The sequence below is a fragment of the Pituophis catenifer genome, unplaced genomic scaffold, assembly GCF_029215685.1.
Source record: "Pituophis catenifer annectens isolate HBS135680 unplaced genomic scaffold, rPitCat1.0.hap2 SCAF_6, whole genome shotgun sequence".
Lineage (NCBI taxonomy): Eukaryota > Metazoa > Chordata > Lepidosauria > Squamata > Colubridae > Pituophis > Pituophis catenifer.
This window is the reverse complement of record NW_027256886.1, coordinates 84737948-84758038: the sequence shown is the minus strand read 5'-3', so window position 1 is coordinate 84758038 and position 20091 is coordinate 84737948. Positions and strand designations below refer to the sequence as shown.

Below are 20091 nucleotides of genomic sequence, written 5' to 3'. Positions count from 1 at the left end.
ATGTTTAACTAATTTTTTTCTGTGCTGCTCCTGAAATTGGTAGGCTATGAACCTCTGGTGCAGAATTGTCTTAGCATAATAATCAAATGGAACAATTGGATCCAAAATTGTTCACCATGGCTGTTATGTAAATAGGTTTGTTTGGCGGGAAGTTTGAACTAACTGACCCTCAGCTGATTGGCTGACCACCACAGCTGCAAGGTATATAAAGGGAGCTGGCTCCCCTGGTCAGTTGCTGGAGTCTCACCATATAATAAAGAGCTGTTGTCACTAACTACTCTGGCTTGCTGCGTCCTCATTCACCCCACTTAACATTGGCGACGAGGATGGGATTTGAGGCCAGAAGCAGAGGAGAGCTGAAGCCACACTCGAGAGAAAGAGCTGAAGCCACGTTCAGAGAAGGGACCAGAGACCACAACCGAATCCAGCCAGGCGAGCGAGCGGAGCACAGGAGAATCCCCGAAACGATGTCTGCCTACACCCCGCCAGCGCCTTTCGACCCCAAGGAAGAGAAGTGGGGATCCTACATGTCTCGGTTCGAGTGCTTCATGGTGGCAAACGACATGCAAGGGCTACCGGACGTTCGGAAGAAAGCCCTGTTCCTGAGCCACTGCGGGCCAAGGGTCTTCGACACAGCCGAAGCATTGTCGGAGCCGAATTCGGTCCACAACATTTCCTGGTCGACGCTACAGACCCTGCTGAAAGACCACTATGCACCAACGCCATCGAAGTACGTCCAACGCTATGAATTCCGGCAACGGCTACAGCAGGAGGGCGAATCGATCAGCGAGTACGTCGCTGCCCTGCGTAAGGCCGCAACCCAATGTGAGTACCGAGACCTCGATGAGATGCTCCTAGAGCAACTAATTTGCGGAGTGAGAGATGGCCGGCTCCAGAGAAGGCTGCTTGCGAGGTCAAACCTGACCCTACTCATCGCGCTAGACGAAGCCAGAGCGCAAGAGTCGTCAGTAAAGGCCGCCGAGAGATTAAAGAGCTCCCACCTAACCAAGACAACGCAGAAAACGGCGCCAGTGCATTGGGAGGCCGTGAGCACCGCGAGCGAGGGGGAGTCTGAGGAAGAGGTCTACCGCACCGAGCAGTCCCGCACAGCCCGGAGGGAGCCCAGAGACGGATGCGCCAGCTGCGGAGGGTCCCACTCACGACAAAACTGTAAGTTCAGGGACGCCGTTTGCCGTGCCTGCGAAAAGAGGGGCCACATCGCGAGGGTCTGCAGATCGAAGGCACACCAGAGCTACAGACCACGTGGCCAATCTGCCCAATCCGAGACGGCGCCACACCGAAGGCCCAACAGGGATGGCGGAAACCAGAAGGGCGCGAAATTCAAAGACGTTGGGGCCTACACCATACGCATCGCACAGACCTGCACCTCGCCCGGAGAAAAGACCTACACCACGGTCGAGATCGAGGGACGGGAGTGCCAGATGGAGATAGACACGGGATCACCAATATCCATCATGTCTTGGGAGAACCTGAAGAAAGTCATCCCCAGCGTACACAAGTGACAGCTCCAGCCGCAGCAACGCAGACTGAAGGACTACCAAGGGAACCGCATACCCGTCGAAGGCAGAGGCGAGTTCCAAGTCCAGTACGGGGAGTTTACCGAGAAACTGCCCCTCACCATCGTCAGCGACAACCTTCCCAGCCTCCTGGGCATGGACTGGTTCAGGGCCCTAGGCATGGGATTCACCGGAGTAAGGAACGTTCGAAGCACCCTGAAGGAAGACCTGATGCAGGAATTCCAGGACGTGTTCGACGAAAGGCTTGGCAAGTATGTGGGGACCCCGATTTCGTTTAATCTAGACCCCAATATTGCACCCATCCGTTTAAAGCCAAGGCGGGTACCATTTGCCCTGAAGCCCAAAATAGACATTGAACTGGACAAATTAATCAAACAAGGGGTGCTCGTTCCAGTCGACCACGCCAAATGGGAGACCCCAATTGTTACACCGGTCAAGCCGGACGGGTCAGTGCGCATATGCGCCGATTATAAATGCACAATTAATAAGGCCCTGCAGCAGAGCGCCTATCCAGTGCCCGTCGTTCACCACCTATTGCATTCCCTGGGCCCCGGCAAGATTTTTGCAAAACTCGATCTTGCGCAGGCGTACCAGCAGCTGCCAGTAGATGGCGCTACCGCAGAAGCACAGACTATCGTAACCCACAGAGGGGCCTTCAAGTGCACCCGCCTGCAATTCGGAGTAAGCGTGGCCCCCGGACTGTTCCAAAGTACCATGGAGCGGCTACTACAGGGGATCCCCGGGGTGGTGCCCTATTTTGATGACGTGCTCATTACCGCCGACAATGAGCACCAGCTAAGAGAAAGGCTGAGGGAGGTGTTAAGGAAATTCAGGGACGCAGGACTCAGAGTAAAACGCAATAAATGCATGATTGCAGTCCCCTCAGTCGAATTCCTTGGGTACAGGGTTGATGGCACCGGCATCCACCCCACAGAAAGCAAGATCAGGGCAATCCGAGAAGCACCCACCCCCAAAGACAAGGCAGAGCTACAGGCCTTCCTGGGACTATTAAACTTTTACGCCATCTTCCTAAAAGACAAGGCAACAGTGGCAGAGCCCCTACATAGACTGCTAACAAAAAAGGCCATTTGGAAATGGGGGAAGGCTGAAGACAGGGCATTCGCCGGCATTAAAAAACTGCTGTCAGCCGAGAGTTTTCTGATACAGTACAACGCAACGCTTCCCCTTGTTCTAGCATGTGACGCGTCCCCGTTCGGGGTGGGAGCCGTCCTGAGCCACAGACTCCCGAATGGCCTAGAGGCGCCCATCGCATACTACTCCCGAACCCTATCAAGTGCCGAGCGAAATTACAGCCAGCTCGACAAAGAGGCCCTAGCCGCCGTTTCGGGAGTGAAGAAATTCCACGAGTACTTGTTCGGGAGAGATTTTGAATTAATCACTGACCATCGCCCGCTCCTGGGTCTCCTCGCGGGAGATCGACCAACCCCGGCAGCACTTTCGCCCAGGATGACACGCTGGGCCATTTTCCTCGCAGCATACTCTTATCGCCTGGTACACCGACCAGGGGCGGACATGGGCAACGCGGACGCACTCAGCCGATGCCCACTACCCGACAGTTTAGAAGACCCCACACCCGGCATCCCCATCCTGCTGATAGACGTTTTGGACTCTGGGCCCATCACATCAGCCGAGGTTGCGAGAGCCTCAACCAAAGACCACGTGATCCGGACAGTCGCAAGTTGGGTTATGAGGGGGTGGCCGGAAAGGATTGGGAGCGGGGAATTCAAACCATTCGCGGGAAAACGGGACGAGTTGACAATGCAAGGGGGTTGTTTACTATGGGGCGATCGGGTTGTTATTCCTTCACGCTTAAGGGAAAAGGTTCTAACGTTGTTGCATGAGGGGCACCCCGGGATTGTAAGGATGAAGGGGCTAGCCAGGAGCTACGTCTGGTGGCCCAGCATGGATACAGACATTACCGAGTGGGTCGGGAAATGCCAGCCCTGCCAAGAGTCCAGATCAGACCCGCCAACGGCACCCGTGAGAGAGTGGGAAAGACCCCAGGGACCCTGGTCCAGAATACATATTGACTTTGCAGGCCCCTTCCATGGACAGACCTTCATGGTCGTCGTAGACGCATTCTCCAAATGGTTGGAGATCAAGCTAATGAAGGCCACTACCACCGACGCAACCATTAGAGAGCTAAGACAATTATTCGCCACACATGGGTTACCGGACATCCTAGTGTCAGATAACGGGCCACAGTTCACCGCAACACAGTTCGAGGGCTACTTAGCGGGACTTGGGATCAGACACGTCCTTTCTGCCCCGTTTCACCCGGCTAGTAACGGACAGGCTGAGAGATTTGTTAGATCAGCAAAGGAGGCCCTCTCACGCTTAAGCCCCGGGGACTGGCAGGAAAGGGTAGACAAGTTCCTACTAGCCCAGCACTCCACACCCTGTACAGCCACAGGCCGAAGTCCGGCCGAACTATTAATGGGGCGGAAACTCCGGGGAATACTAGATAGACTCAACCCCAATTACTCCCCAGAGGTATTCAAGGGGGGGGAGAGGAAACTTAGAGAGTTCCCCATAGGAACACCAGTACACGCCAGAAACTATGGACAGGGCCCACTTTGGGAGGCAGGAACAATCACAGAAATCACAGGCCCCAAGTCATACCGAGTAGACATGGGGGACGGGAGAGTTTGGCGCAGACACATTGACCAATTAAGAAAACGGGTAACCACAAACACAGACGAGACATTAGACGACCCCATCTCCGACCACGACTACCAACCAGAGGCACAAACCACTAGCCCGAATAGAGCGGAGGACTTAGCTGAGGATTCTGGTATCCAGCGCCGCCCCATCGAGGTAGTCCCAGCAGCCGAAGAAGTCGCCGCCCACGAGGAGGCTCCGGAGGCCTCATTGGCGGAGCAGGGAGAAACAGAAAGTCCCTCCGACCTGCTCGACGCCGCCCCTCCGACTGAACTGCGCAGGTCAACTAGGGCTCGTACACGCCCTAGTCACCTGAGAGACTTTGTATGCAAATGACACCCCAAGTGACTTCTGGGAGGGGAGGAGTGTTATGTAAATAGGTTTGTTTGGCGGGAAGTTTGAACTAACTGACCCTCAGCTGATTGGCTGACCACCACAGCTGCAAGGTATATAAAGGGAGCTGGCTCCCCTGGTCAGTTGCTGGAGTCTCACCATATAATAAAGAGCTGTTGTCACTAACTACTCTGGCTTGCTGCGTCCTCATTCACCCCACTTAACAATGGCAGTTCCAGAAGTTCCTGAAATCAAACACAGGATAACCATACACCACACTGCAATAGTTAGCATGAATTAGCTCTGGAAAAGCCAAGCTATTGATATAAATACAAAAAGCAGGCTAGTTAGAAGAAGAGTTTTCCCTATAGTGATGTATGGGTGTGAGAATTGGACACTAAGAAGGGCTGATTGAAGAAGAATTGACACCTTTGAACTGTGGTGCTGGCGTAAATCATTGCATCAGGGGTGGGTTCCACTTACCTTTACCAAGCGTGCTGTCCACACATGCGACCAGCCTTTTGCACGTGCACCTTGCTCACTCGCACGCCTTCCACGCATGCCCCCAGCCTCGAAAACGTACCTAAATAGCACATTATGGAGCCAGGGCAAGCCACCGCTACTGGTTTGCCCGAACCAGTGTGAACCGGCTGCATCCTACCTCTGCATTGCATATACCATGGACAACCAGAGTAACTAACAGAGATGTGTTAAATCATCTAAAACAAGACACATCACTAGAAACCAAAAGCACAAGACAACGTCTGAGTTAGTTTGGCCATGTCATGGGTGCAAATTCATTGGAGAAGGCAATGATGCGAGGGATAGTTAGTGGAACAAGAAGAAGGGGGCAAGCAAAGAAGACGCTGGGTTGATAGCATCAAATCTGATACCAAGTTGAACATTTTTTCTGCTTGTGCCTGCAGAGATGATAGTGCTATCTATCTATCAGGGCTGGGGACTATGGGTTTGGAGATCTATGAACAGGTGCCCAAATTGGATGCAGTGATATTGCCAGCAGGGATTCCCAGTGGATTGCTGGCCAGCAACTCTGCAGCCTTGAAACATCTGAATCAGCAGGTCTTTGTGGTGGTAAGTACCTGTACAAACTTGCTTTTGTGGGTGTGTGTATGCATTTTGAAACCTCTGTTTCAGCTTTCAGTCTTGGGTCAAACCCAATTCAGTTGGAAGAGATTTTGGAAGTCTTCTTGTCCAACTCCTTCTCAGGCAGGGAACCCTATACCATTTCAGACAAGTGACTGTCCAATCTCTTCTTAAAACTCTCCAGTGATGAAGACCCACAACTTCCAAGGAATGGTAAAATACTACCACTTCAACAGGAAATGGCCCTATGTTCCATACCTCCTTCTATGTACTGGTGAACACACGATTAAAATAAGGAAGTGGAACTTCCAGCCAGCTCGTCTTTGTGCACCCTGGAGCACGCACATGTGCACCGGCCAGCTGCTCTTCAGGTTTCCGGCACTCCTGCGCATGCGAAGACCAGGTAGCCAGCACACATGCATGCGCCAGAAGCCAGAAGAGCAGCTAGCGATAGTGCATGTGCTCGCAGAGATTGCTCAGTGTGCCACCTCTGGCATGAGTGCCATGGGTTCGCCATCATGGCTCTATGGTCATCCGTCTTTTGCAGTCCAGTTATAGTAATTATGTTTTAATCCTTACAGCAAAAGTCCTGAGAAATACCTTGAGTTGAGAAAGAAGTTTTGATGCCATAGAACCCATGAGTTCCATGTCAGAGGATGGAGGTGAATCTGGATCTCTCCACCATTGGTCTAGCGGCCTAACCATAACACTGCATTGATTCTCCAAATTCTAGCAAATGCATTTGCAAACATGCCAAGTTTAGTTAGTTATGACTTTGGGCAGGGTTGGGCTTCAAAAATTTTAGCAAGGGGTTCTCTGCCTGGGCGTGACCATGGTGGGTGTGACCAAGGTGGGAGTGGCCTAGTCGGCCTCCTGCACCATGGTGAGGGGCATTTTTGCCCTCCCTGGGCTCCGGAGTCTTTCCTCAAGCCTCCAGGAGGGTGAAAACAGCCTCCCCAGGCTCCAGAGGCCTTCTGGAGGCCCTTCCCGAACTTCCGGTAGGCCCATTTTTCACCCTTCCCGTGCCTCCATGCATGCTCTACACTTAGCTGCATCCAAAACGGGTCACGTGGGGACTCCTGGGAGGGGCAAGGCAGGGTGGGTGGGGCCAGCCAGGAGTGGGATTTGGGGGTTCTCCGAACTGCACAGAATCTTAGCTAGAGGTTCTCCCGAACCCCTGCAAACTCCCAGCAACCCACCCCTGACTTTGGGTGTTTTTTCTCTCTCTGTCTCTTGGTGATTTAGAGTGCTGGGGAATCAATATAGATGGTGGTTTAAACTCTACTTCATACCATAAATGCATAGTATCCTCCTTTCCAGAAATATAGAGCGACACTAGATAAGGGTTGTTCCTTCTAATGTGTAGCAGCAGGAAAGTGTTATGTTTTGGAATCAATGGCAGACTGCTGCCGGTTCGGACCAGTTCAGGTGAACTGGTAGTTCTGACGATCAGTTGGCCCCGCCCATCCACCCCCACCCTATCCTGTCTTATATTTCCTGGCTCAGCTGATTTGTGCAGCATAGCTGATTTCTGTGCCTCCGCTGTTCTACTTACTGAGGCTGCCTTAGAAGTAAGCAGTTGAGCTTCAAATTGCTGTATTTTGAACGCTGCATGTAAGCACGTTAGGCACGTAAGCAAGCAATCACTGAATCGGTTATTAAACCAGTTGCAGCCCACCACTGTTTGGGATACATTTTAATTTCACCCTAATGATGCCAAGTCTATCCCTGTGTAGGCCATGTCCTCCCACTGCTTTCTGCCCAGTGCAGGAGTTTCTGCAGGAGATTGGAAAATTAAAGGGTATTTCTTTTTGACCGAATCAGATTACCCTGGGATACGTATATTCGCCTTCGTTCGTGAAAGAGTATTCTTAATTTAAAACATTTGGAATTCTGTGGAAAATGTAGAAGATGCTGACACTGGGATGTGCAACATGCATGAGCTCAACCAGAGCACTATTCTTATTTGTTTCCTCTTGCTCAGGGTGTAGAATTGGAGAACATCCCTGTAGATCAGCCGTCATTAAAGATGGGACAACCTATTGAAGATCACACCTACAGCTATCCTCAATTTTACAGAGGTAAGAGATTTGGACCTTTGCTCTCTTGACTGTAACTGTTATGCAAATATTCCTGAGGACCTCTTTTGTGTCCATACAACTTTGTCTTCCTCCTAACTCCCTAGTCCATGAGGCTCAGCAGCATTTCTGGAGGTATCTCCCTATCCTTCCAGCCCTCTCCAACAACAGTCTGAAGGTCTGTAAACTTTGTTAGGTTTTTATCCCTTATGACTTCAGAGGAAAATCAGGAGACTGGAGTGACCGGGAAGAGAGGCATTTGACACTGGAAAGCAATTGGCAACTAAAGTAGGAAAGCAGATTTCAAGATGATAAGAGATGTCTGCCAACTGAAGGACAGATGAGTGAAGAACCTTCAGCCATGGAGAGAAATCTAAAGACAGCTTAACTTGCATAATGTAATTCATAAAAGAAGAACCATTTCATGATAAGATGGTAGGCAAGGCAATTAATTGGAGTTGCTTTATTGCAGCTTGTCACTGGCAATTCTTTTGCTCACCCCATGTTATAAAAAGAACAGGTCTAAGAATTCTATGTGTAGCTATTATATGGAGTAATTCTGACTTTATTTTCCTAGAGTTGAAATCTGATAACAAGATCAACTACTGCTAAATTGAGCTACAGTTTTTCTTTCTTTAAAAGATGCCTTTGACGGTATCTGTAGACAGACAAAAAACTGACATTAGATCATAGATGAATTTATATTTAGGTAATTAGTCTTCCTGGATTACCCACACCACTTGCCCTTTTATTAGAAAGTCTTTTCCTTCCTTCCTTCCTTCCTTCCTTCCTTCCTTCCTTCCTTCCTTCCTTCCTTCTTCCCACCCTCCCTCCTCCCTTTTTTCTTTCTCTTCCTTCCTTTCTTTTCCTTCCTTCCATCTCCTTTCTTTTTTCTCTATCTCCTTATTTGTTCTCTACTTCCTTCCTTCCTCCCTCCCTCCGTTTTTTTTCTCCCTTTCTCTTCCTTTTCCTTCCTTTCATATCCTTCCTTTTTCTCTATCTCCTTGTTCTCTACTCCCTCCCTCCCTTCCTTCCTCTTTCTTTCCTTTTCCTTCCTTTCTTTTCCTTCCTTCCATCTTTCTTTTTTCTCTCTCTTTTCTATTTCTCTCTCTCCTTTCTTTTTTCTCTATCTCCTTACTTGTTATCTTTCCTTTCTTCCTTCCTTCTTTCTTTCTCTTTCTTTCTCTTTCTTCTTTCTTTTCCTTCCTTCCATCTTTTCTTTTTTCCTCTATCTCCTTTCTTCTCTACCTCTTCTTTCTTTCTTTCTTTCTTTCTTTCTTTCTTTCTTTCTTTCTTTCTTTTCTTTCTTTCTCATAGCAATTCAAGAAAAAGTGGGGGGTTTTTTTAAGTTGCACAATGTTTTTCAATAGGAAGGGCAGGCAGCTGTCTTCCCGAAAACAAACTCTGCTTGTTTGCCAGCATTTAAAAAGAAAAATATTTAGGATAACTAACAGAAAGATGTATAAATAAATATCACGGCAGAAGCACAGTATAACTTTCAAATTAGTCTTTTGGAGATTTTTAAGGGCCAGTCCTAGTTTTCTGCAGCAACTAGAAAAGTCACCAATAGCCAATTTTCATGAAGTTTTGTTAATTTGAAAAAAAAAAAAAAACAATTTTGGGGCATTTATACTGGTGGGAGGGGAAAAAAAAACTTCACGATTTCATCTTCCAGTCCTTTGCTTGCTCTCAAAGTACCTTACTCCGAATAGACTCTCCCTTTACTCAGCCTTCCAAACAAATTAGCTTAAAGGGCCGGAGGAATGCAGCCTCTAAGAGAGAAAGATCAAATCTCTACAGCTGTAAATCCTTAGGATGAAGCACCACCCCAGCTCTCTCTTGGTTGGTCCGTAAAGATGAGAGGCGTTCTCAGTAAAGTATAAATTTCCAGCCTTGCGAGATAAGGAACATTCCAAAATGTTGTTTGTGGGTTGGAAAAACTGGTCCTGTGTGCTTAAAATGTTGGGGATTTTTTTGGAGGCAGAAAGGTGGAATTTTCAGACCCAACCGCTTCCTTAAATTACAGAGACTGAGTAGTTTTGTTTTAAAATGGCCAGAGGGGTGTGTTTTTTTTCCTACAAAAACCACGTTTGAGTTCCAGAAACCAGGCATAGTTTAACACAGAAAGTTCAGTGAGGCTCTGTAGTAAATTTTAGCTTGAGTTGCAAGAGGGTGGAGATTTCCTATTGCAAACTCTTCTTTGAAAGCAGAAACGCCTCCGTTTTAAAATGTTTAAGGTCCTACCAGAAAGAGTGGCAGGGATCATGGATTCATTTCCTTCAGCACATGCTGGTTTAGCTTGCAGAAACAAGTCATTTCCTATTGAAATCTTTGGTTTAATTCAGTCTATAGCAAAGGGTTACCAGTGACTAAATACCTATTTACTGAGGGCTTCGCTGCAACAAAATGTCAAAAGTAACATTTTGTTTCTATAGCACTATTTAAAACAGAGTAACTCTTTCAATTAGAGCTGAACTGTAGTTAGTTTCGGTCTTACTCTATCGTGAGTAAAACTATTAAAAACTAGAGGGGAAAATAGAACCAGGCTGTCCATTTGTTACCCTATTTTAATGTTATCTATTTGAGACTGCTTTTAAACAGGGAAATGTGCCAAAAATGAAAAATGGGGAAATTGAATTCTGCACAGCAGGCAGCTGAAATTCTAAACGTTGTGATGTTAGTTGCATTTTTAGCAACTGCAATTCTCATCAGCTTATCTTGGGCTACAGCTGCATGACAAACCCCAAAAGATGGTTTGCAAAGGCTGTTTACCTCATGGAGTTCTATCTCTGCTCAGGGCAGGAATGTAATTAAACTTGAAATGATACCTCAGTGTCAATAGAGAGCCTGTAGTACAGTGGACTAAAGCACTGTATTTAACATCTGCTTGCAATTACTGCAAGTTCAAACCTCACCAGGCTCAAGGTTGACTCAGCCTTCCATCCTTTCAAAGGTAGGTGAAATGAGGACCCAGATTGTGGGGGCAATAAGCTGACTTTGTATAAATATACAAAAGTATGAAGGCTATTGCTTGATGCATTGTAAGCCGCCCTCAGTCTCCGGAGAAGGGCGGCATATAAATTAAAGCAAATAATAATAATAATAATAATAATAATAATAATAATAATAATAATAATAATAATAATATTTATTCAGTTAATGACCAGCAAAATGAAAAAGTTCAAAACCGGTGGACCAAATAAATACAACAATCTACTAAAAACCAGCAAAATGAACTGCATAGTATCACATTCACTCCTCTATTACTAAGTTAATAGATAGTATTGATAGCTTTCCAGCAAGTTATGAACAATTCCTGTTAGGAAGTTTTCCACCAGTATTCCCTTGAAATCTACTTTCCCACATCTTAAACTCCAGAGCTATAATTAAAACCACCAATGATATTAAAAAAAGGAAGATCCAAGTGATTTCTATAAAAAAAAGATTTCACCTATCAAATATTTTAAAAGGTTTTATCTCCTTCAAACAAGGTTTAGCATATCCGTTTGTTGTTCCTTTTCTACAGCCACCCATCTCAGTCAATGATTCTGGGCAACTTGCAATTCAGAAAATATATTATGATTGAAAATTTTAAAAAAACACACACATTTAAAACAAAAAGAGTAAAAACATTAGAAACAGCCAATTCAAGATTATACGAGAGCAAGTTATTTGGCTTGTTAGCAATATAGCGAGGAAACTGGGCCCTTGGCACATTCAATGTCCCAGACTTGGTGGAAATAACCATGTTTTAGGACCTTATGAAAGGCTAACAATGTTGGGGCCATTCTGGTTTCTGAAGGGAGGATGTTCCACAGAGCAGGGACCACTGCAGAGAAAATTTGCTTTTTCCCCCTTCAGTCTGCTGTCTTGAGGCCTAGAGTGCTGCATCCAGTTTTGGGCACTATACTACAAAAAAAGATGTTGAGACTCTAGGAAAAGTGCAGAGAAAAGCAACCAAGATGATTAGGGGACTAGAGGCTAAAACATATGAAGAATGGTTATAGGAACTGGGCATGGCTAGTCTAGTGAAGAGAAGGACCAGGGGAGACATGATAGCAGTCTTCCAATATTTGAGGGGCTGCCACAGAGAGGAAGAAGTCAAGCTATTTTCTAACCATCTGTAGGCCAGACAAGGAATAATGGATGGAAACTGAACAAGGAGAGATTTTACCTGGAATTAAGGAGAAATTTTCTGACAGTGAGAACAATCAACCAGTGGAACAGAAGTTGCCTTCAGAAGTTGTGGGAACTTCATCACTGGAGACTTTCAAGAAGAGATTGGACTGCCATTTGTCAGAAATGGTGTAGGGGCTCCTGCTTGGGTGGGGGGTTGGACTAGATGACCTACAGGGTCCCTTCCAACTCTGTTAATCTGTTAATCCCAAGTGCCTTTTCCCCCCCCCCCTCATCTCCCTCTGTGCATGTGGTTTAAAAGCAAATAACCATTTATAAAACTCTATATTCCATTGTAAAAGTATCACTCCGAAGAACATAGCCAGAATATTTTTCATTAACACCGATGGACTTGATTAACACTGTGGGCTTAAAAGTAGTGCTTTTGATGGCTGCTTCAAAATGCAATTCTGACTATTAAATCTAGACAGCCGTATCCATTTCTTTCATATTCCCCAATGTCTTTCCACCTTTTTACTCCTCTTGTTATCTTTCTGCCTTGATGGTCCATCCTATCTCCTGTTTTGTACTGCTCTTTTGACTGATCTTTATCCCCAATCTCAGAATAACCGGTGGCAACTTTTCTTGACCTTACAAGAAGCATTGCCTGAATTAGACTGCAAAACAGTCAAACCTTGTACATTGTTTTAGCATTTATTTATAACCAGTGGGTAAAACCATTCATGTATTCCTTCTTTGTCACTTCGTTTTTCAGAATTGAGTGGTTTTGGCACCAACTCTTTTCAACTGACAGGGAACTGGGTTGATAAAGTTGTAACGGTGAGGTATGTAAAGGCAGTGCTTATTCTGATTTTTTAAAAAATTAGCATTTGGGGTGATTACTTTCTTGGTCATTTCCAGGTGATCTTCAGAGCCAATCCATATAGATTGGATTTTCTGACTTGGGTGCAAAACAGATTTGAGTTTAAAGGAGGAAAATGGCAGCAGGAGAGATTCTAATTGCAAGATAATTGATTCACATCCAGTACAGCATAGAACAAAAGTTTCACTGATGTAGTCATTTAAAGTATAATTACAAATACACAAGTGGATACAAAGGTAGTTTCCACTGTTTTAGGAAGTGAGTGTGATCCTCAGAAGGGTCATTTTTACTTCCTCTGTACTCATTATATATCCTTTTTAATTGTACGCAATCTCTATCAAACCATTTTTTGTTCTTTAAAACTGGCTTTTTGAGCTAGTATTCTCTTAGTGAGAACCGATTTCAATTTTGAAATTAAAGTTTCAAACTCCTCTAAGTATGGTCCTTCAAACTTCTTAGTAGATATGTATGTAATTCTATGGTTTCTGGAACTAACATCCATTTAGTAACCTCCTTTGCATTTTTCTCGGTCCATTTAATTTTTACCTGGGTATTTTGGTTCTCTAATCTGGATAGGTAATAAATAGGACATGTTCACAGTAAGTCATCATCCTTGCAGGTAACCCCAATCTGATCTAAATATTCCATCCTCTTTGAAATGGCCTTTGACTTGATAGCCATCTTCCAATACTTGAAGGGCTATCGCAGGGAAGAAGGGGTTGATTTATTGTCCGTAGCACCTAAGGGTAGGACAAAAACAATGAATGGAAGTTGCTCAAAGAGAGAGATCCAACCTGGAACTAAAGGGGAATTTCCTTGATAGACCAATCAATGGAACAGGTTGCCTTCTGGTGCGTCATCACTGGACGACGTTTTCATGAAAAGATTGGACAACCATTTGTCCAGGAAATGCTATAAGGACTCCTGCCTTGGGTTGGGAATTGGACTAGAAGCAGGAGTGGAATTCACTTATCTTTGCTACTGGTTTGCAAAAGTGAGTGCACATGCCACCTACGCTCATGCGCAGGGCCTTCTGCGCATGCGCAGAGCTTCAAAAATGGGATGTGATGACATCCGGGTGGGTGGGCAGAGCCTCCCGCAGCCGCTGCTACCAGTTCGCCTGAACCGGATAGAACTGGCTGAATACCACCATTGACTAGAAGGCCTCCAAGATAACCTTCCAGCCCTATGAATCTATGATTCATGATAGGCAGGCTTATTCCCTGCCAAAAGTTTTTTAAAAAGTTTTTCCAAGGTGCCCCAATATTATTTATTTAACTGAAATAATCTAAGTAAGTAGCCCTTTCTGTAGAGTACAGTTTGCAGTCAGAACGAATGTGTCCAGTGTCTCCAACAGTTGGGTTCTCCACAAACCCACAATCTTTCTTCAGATGGAACTCCATGAAACCTCCCATATCTCACCTTAGAAGGTAATCTAGATTCATATCCAGAAATACTGGAGTGAGAAGAAGCAACAGGTTTGCTGGTTCCAGAGAACAGAACATTGTGCCGCTGAAGGATGCACTGTGTTCCTACTAAACACAAAGTCCCTTCTAGTTATGCAGGAAAACCTTATATTTTAAAGATGGATGTGCCATTTATGGTTAGTTGCACCCTCTTTATGGAATTACCCCTTTAAACTTGAATATCCTACGTCAGAAGGGGACACAGTGGCTCAGTAGTTAAGACGCTGAGCTTGTCGATCGAAAGATCGGCAGTTCAGCGGTTCGAATCCCTAGTGCCGTGTAACGGGGTGAGCTCCCGTTGCTTGTCTCAGCTTCTGCCAACCTAACAGTTCAAAAGCACATAAAAATGCAAGTAGAAAAATAGGGACCACTTTGGTGGGAAGGTAACAGTGTTCTGTATGCCTTTTGCATTTAGTCATGCCAGCCACATGACCATGAGTGCTGGCTATTCAGCTTTGAAATGGAGATGAGCACTGGCCCCTAGAGTCGGGAACGACTAGCACATATGTGCGAGGAGAACCTTTACCTTTATCCCACATTGGAGTTCCAGTTCTGAACTTCTTTAACAGATGTGAGTGCAATTCCTTTGTAATTTAGCTGCAAGCCATCCGTGCTTATACTTGAAGACCATCTCTTTAAGCTCAGACCACAGAGCTTTAAGAAAAGAAGGAAATGAAGTGATTCAAATGGCTTAATTTTTTTCCAACTGGAATTAAAATCCAGTGCAGCTGCAAGACATCAGGTCAAGGTGTGCCATGGGCTTCCAGCCATCCCACTGCAACCCATTTTGAATTTATGGCACCTGCTCCAAGTATTTGGGCAGTCTAAAATATTGATTGGGATTTATACTTTGGGGCGGCTAAAGTGGAGCAAGGGGCCCCATTCAGAAAGGTGTGGTATTTGCAGTGTTACCAGTGTGTAAGCTCTACTCCTCGGAGTAAAACTAAATGCCGTGGACCTTGAAAGTTGACATCCTGAGTGGCATCCCAACTCCTCCAAATTTGAAAAAACCAAAACGTTTAGGAAGTCAGCCAGCCACCAGGTCTTACACAAAGTCTAGCTGAGTTGTGAAAAACGTACCTATCACACCAAAAAGACTATTGGAAAATGAAGTCGATTCCCCACCCAGCCCAGCAGAACAGGAAAAAAGAATTTACTCAGGAGAAGATTTTACACAGTACAGGGAAATTACCTGTGGGGTGGGGGGTATGGAGGCACTCACAAAGGAATCCCTCCTCTTTTGTAAGCAAACACCAGCAAAGGCCATTGGGATACACATTCCATTGCAACATAACAAAGATTAGATTATCGAACAATGCAAGATAAACTAACAGTGCATTTTGTCAAGTCTGATGGTCATGTGGCATAGAGAGAACTATTTTTACTAGTTTACTCAAACTCTGGAAAAATCCTTTCATATAAAGCCAGTTTCTCTTCCTTTCTGCATATGCCATCTAGATAAATGGATTTAAAAGTACATCCCCCCCACTCTCGGCAGTCCTTGGATTAGTTGATTATTTATTTAGTGGCTGGGTGGCAATTTAATAGAACCATTTTTTTTATTTTAAAAACAAAACTTTATTCAACATATAAAAAGTAAAATGTTATATCATGTATATACAAGATACATATATTAATACAAACGACAATACATAAAAAGAAAAAGTGACTTTGGTCTCACGTCCATTATCTTATTAACAGTGCATATTTGTTAATTATTATTACTGTACAGAATTTTACATTTACTCTCATTTCTACGAGTTATCCAATTACACCACCTATTCCATGCTATATAACCTTTTGAGTCTACCTTAGCCTTCATTTCAAATGTTAGTTTGTCCATTTCCGCACAATTATAGATCTTTTGGATTATCAATTGGTCTGCTGGCAGTTGATCAGTTTTCCAATATTACGCAAGCGCCAATCTGGCTGCAGTGACTATGTGTAATATTAAGTACTTTATTTCTTTCTTAGTTTTCTTTAATCATCCCTAGTAGGAAAAGCTCTGGTTTGAGTTCTATTTTTTCCGATGTTATTTCTATTAGCCAAATTCTTATTTTTTCCCAATATTTCCTAATTTTTGGGCAAAGCCACCAGACGTGGAAGAAGGTGCCTGTGTAAACAGTGTAAACATTTTTTTTTAAATGCTTCATCTTAAGCTTGTCTCTTTTGAGGTTTTTTCACCGTCCAAAGTCTAGTTTTGCCCCCTTACTTTGAATTTGAAAATGGGATCGCTCTTTGCTTTTTCATATTCAGTAGTAAATCCCAGATTTTGGACACATTCTGTAAATTGGTCCATTTGATGTATGCTGGTTCAAAAATTGTTGCCGTAGGAAGAACTATTTCACCAGCGATGGGTTTCCAATATTCTTACCACTGGTTCACCGCATGTGCACCTTCCACGCATGCGCCTGGCCTCAAAAATATGCCTAAATACCACTAGATGGCACTGCAGGCTAGTTCAGTCAATCAAGCCAAGCATTTTCAACAAAAATCTTTTCCGCTTTCAATTCTGTTCAAACTTTAATCACAATTGTTTACAACTATTTCATCTCTTTGTATAAAAAGGTTCAATCTTCTCAAATTTGGTTAGTCCAAATTTTTAAAAGAATTCCCAAGTTCTTTCATTTCTCCTCCAAAAAAGAAAGTTTATTTTGGATTTGTTACTTTCATTTTCCTCACCGCCCAGTATCGGATGTGAGAGCTGAATACACTCCCGCACTAACTCTTCTCTCTCAGCCTCTTTTCCACTCTATTTGCTTACAAGTGGAAATGAAGGGAGATGATTTTTTCCAAAAAGAGAAATTTTCTCACCTCGATGACACACATTGTCATCTTATTCTTTCAACTGTGGCCGCCCCAGCTTCTTAGCGACTTCTAAGGTTGCTTTCTCCACCGCCCAGTTTGAGGAGCTTCTCCAGACCAACCAGGGAGTTTGTGATCCCCTTGTGTTGGTTTGTCCATGCTCCTCTTGTACGTCTTCCCTACAGGAAGACTTAGGTCGTTTAAGACTCCTGGGCAATGGAGATATCAACGAATCTTTAGGAGCACCCAAAGAGTCTGTTGTACTGCCGCGACGCTGGCCATGCCTTCTGCTTATGTGTCTGGCCTCAAAAATGTGCGTAAATAGGCCATCATAGAGTGTGGGCAGGCTCACCCACCCGCAATCTCTGCTACCAGTTCATCCGAACCGGTATGAACTGGCGGAATACCACCTCTGTATTTCACCCAGTTAAAGGTTACAGGAATGGGAGTTTTAGTAGTACATAGATTACAGAAAAGAGATGAGACTTACTGTCAGGGTTCCAAGTAACACCCACGACGAAATAAGACTCCGAGGCTTGAATTTCCTCAAAGTTCATTTAGTGACTGTTCAAAGTTACAACGTCACCGAAAATGACCGTTTTTGACACGGCCATTGAAGCATGCCCATGGTCATGTGATCGAAGTTCAGATACTTAGCAACTGACTCATATTTATGATGGTTGCAGTGCCCCAGGGGTCCCGTGATCCCCTTTTGCGACCTTCCAACAAGTCGATGGAAAAGTTTCACTTAACCGCTGGGTTACTGACTTAAAAGCTGCAGAGGATTCACTTAGCAACCATGGCAAGGAAGGTCATAAAATGGGCCAACATTCACTGAACAAAGGTCTCGCTTAGCAACAGAAATGTTGGGTTCCATGAGGGTCTGCCCCAGTGGTGGGGGTGGCATGGGAAGGATACTGTAAAATCTCCATTCCCTCCCCACTCCAGGGGAATATTATTGCAAAATCTCCATTTCCTCCCAATCAGCTGAGACTCAGGAGGCAGAAAATAGATGGGGGCGGGGCCAGTCAGAATTTTTACTAGCAGTTCTCCAAACTACTCAAAATTTCCGCTACCGGTTCTCCAGAACTGGTCAGAACTTGCTGAACCCCATCTCTGGTCTGCCCGTATTGGGCATGACAAAGATTGGCCTTTCCAATTCACTTACTCTGTTCAGTGCAATATATTTGAATAATTAAGAAATAAAGTGTTCGTATTTGCATGGGAGGAGGGCTGGGGCAGAAGCCCTTCTGTTTGACCCTGCTGATCTTTCCCCATCTTCAGAGAAGAAGACATCTTGATTTCTATGCTGAGGTTGCTGGAATACGAACGTGTGGCTGTTGATGCAGAAGGAGCCATTGCGCTGGCTGCTCTCGTGTCTGGGAAACTGCCAGAATTAAAGGGCAAAAGGTATAAAACTTATCCGAAAGCTCAGTTTTGTATATTTATTGGACTGGAAAAAAAGACCACCCAAGGAATTTCAAGGTTCTAACATAGACTGCAGAATTGCAAAACCACCCCGAGAGAGTTGACATTGAGAATGGAGATCAATGATCAATGGAGAATGATCTTCCTCCTCCAATTTGGTTGGCAACTCCTAGTTGACCTTGGCTGGTCTTGTAAGCCTAGCAGAGCCAGTTTTGGCCAGGTTTTGGTTGAGAGATTACCAAGACAAGGGAAAAAGTACTTCCTTAGTCTCACCAGAGAAACTGCTTGGACATGCCCAAGCAGCCGTCGAACTCAGCAACCAGAAAGGAAAGGGGGACGTTTATCTCCAAGTCAAAAGAAATGCAGGGGAGGGCTGGACTAGAAGACCTCCAAAGTCCCTTCCAACTCTGTTGTTCTGTTAAATGTATCTCCTGCTTCTAACTGCTCCTCCTCTTGGAAGCTGATGAAAGAAAGCTAGTGGAGGGGCAGAAGGCTAATCTTTCTCAGATTTCTCTTAATTCCATAAAATGAAGCTCAATGAAATGTCTGATTTTAGGACATTGTAGTTGTCCACCTGAGGGGATATTCCAAAACCATAATTGATGAATTGGAGTTGCTTCTTCATGGCTTCTGATGAATGACTTGGGAAGTGGCCGGGAGGGGGACGGTACTGTACGGAGCTCCTTCTTTATCATCCCTGTCTTCCAGAAATGGTCAGCATGTTGTCATAGAACTGTTAAGACTTAGGCTTCCCCAGCAGCACGGAGCCGAGTCCTTGTCCCGATAAACCCCTTTTTTCAGGGTGAATTTACAGTGAATTTCTCTCCAGCAAAGTCTTTCCTCTCCCACAGTCATTCAAGATAGTTCACAATTACTGACCTTTATCAGGCTTGGAGAGTGGCCAGGCCGATATCTTTCAGATGCCTCAATACTTGGCAAAAATGCAGGAATGAACTAATTGTCTCCTGCAAACACCCCTTCCCTTTTGCATCTCTTTTATTCCCTGTGGGAGGGGCTCTTCATTGTCCATTTGTGGCCTTACTCCCAAGTCGATCCTTGTTCCTTAGCTGTTCATCTGGCAACTCTGTGCATGCGCACACTGGGAACAGCTCCAGCTGTTTGTCTGCCTCACTGATATCTGACTCCAAAGGCAGCTGATACCTGTCATAAGGCCCTGGCCCCATCTCTGCCTCCAACACAGACCACTCATCAGAGCCTTCCCCAGACTCCAGGACTGGCCCATGTTCCTCCCCAACCTCCCCACTGTCCAAATCTGCTGCCAGCTCCGCTGGTCACTGGTGGGCCACAACAAGAACCTCTTTATTGTCCGGGGACCACTTCAGGCTTTTGATAGATAGGGCAGCTACTGCTGGAGTTCTGCCAGATAGAGATGGACTCTGTGGATCCATCTCTGCTGGGATGGGAACTGCAGGAACACAGGAGTCTGGAACAAGAGGACCTGTCAGTGGAAACAATTGTCCAACTGGCGCTCCCATCTCTACTGTTGGAATCTTGGGATCCAGAGGGACCAAGATTCTTTTACCCTACATTTGATATAACCAGCAGTTAATTCCATGCCTCAGCTCCAGGATGAGGGGTACAAGAACTCCACCTATACCTCCTCCAGCAGTCACCATGAGAAGGTGCCCAGGCCATGT

At 45.3% G+C, this 20091-nt stretch overlaps 1 protein-coding gene across 3 annotated transcripts in view; it reads left to right on the top strand.

Moving 5' to 3' along the window:
- LOC139318402 (L-threonine ammonia-lyase-like) overlaps positions 1–20091 on the top strand; it is a 38754-nt gene that overhangs the window by 11660 nt on the left and 7003 nt on the right. For all 3 annotated transcript variants that reach the window (XM_070945831.1, XM_070945830.1, XM_070945832.1), the window contains 4 exons: positions 5480–5645; positions 7642–7738; positions 12627–12696; positions 18290–18415. In XM_070945831.1, the coding sequence (XP_070801932.1) occupies positions 5480–5645; positions 7642–7738; positions 12627–12696; positions 18290–18415 (459 nt within the window). The remainder of the gene's footprint in view (positions 1–5479; positions 5646–7641; positions 7739–12626; positions 12697–18289; positions 18416–20091) is intronic.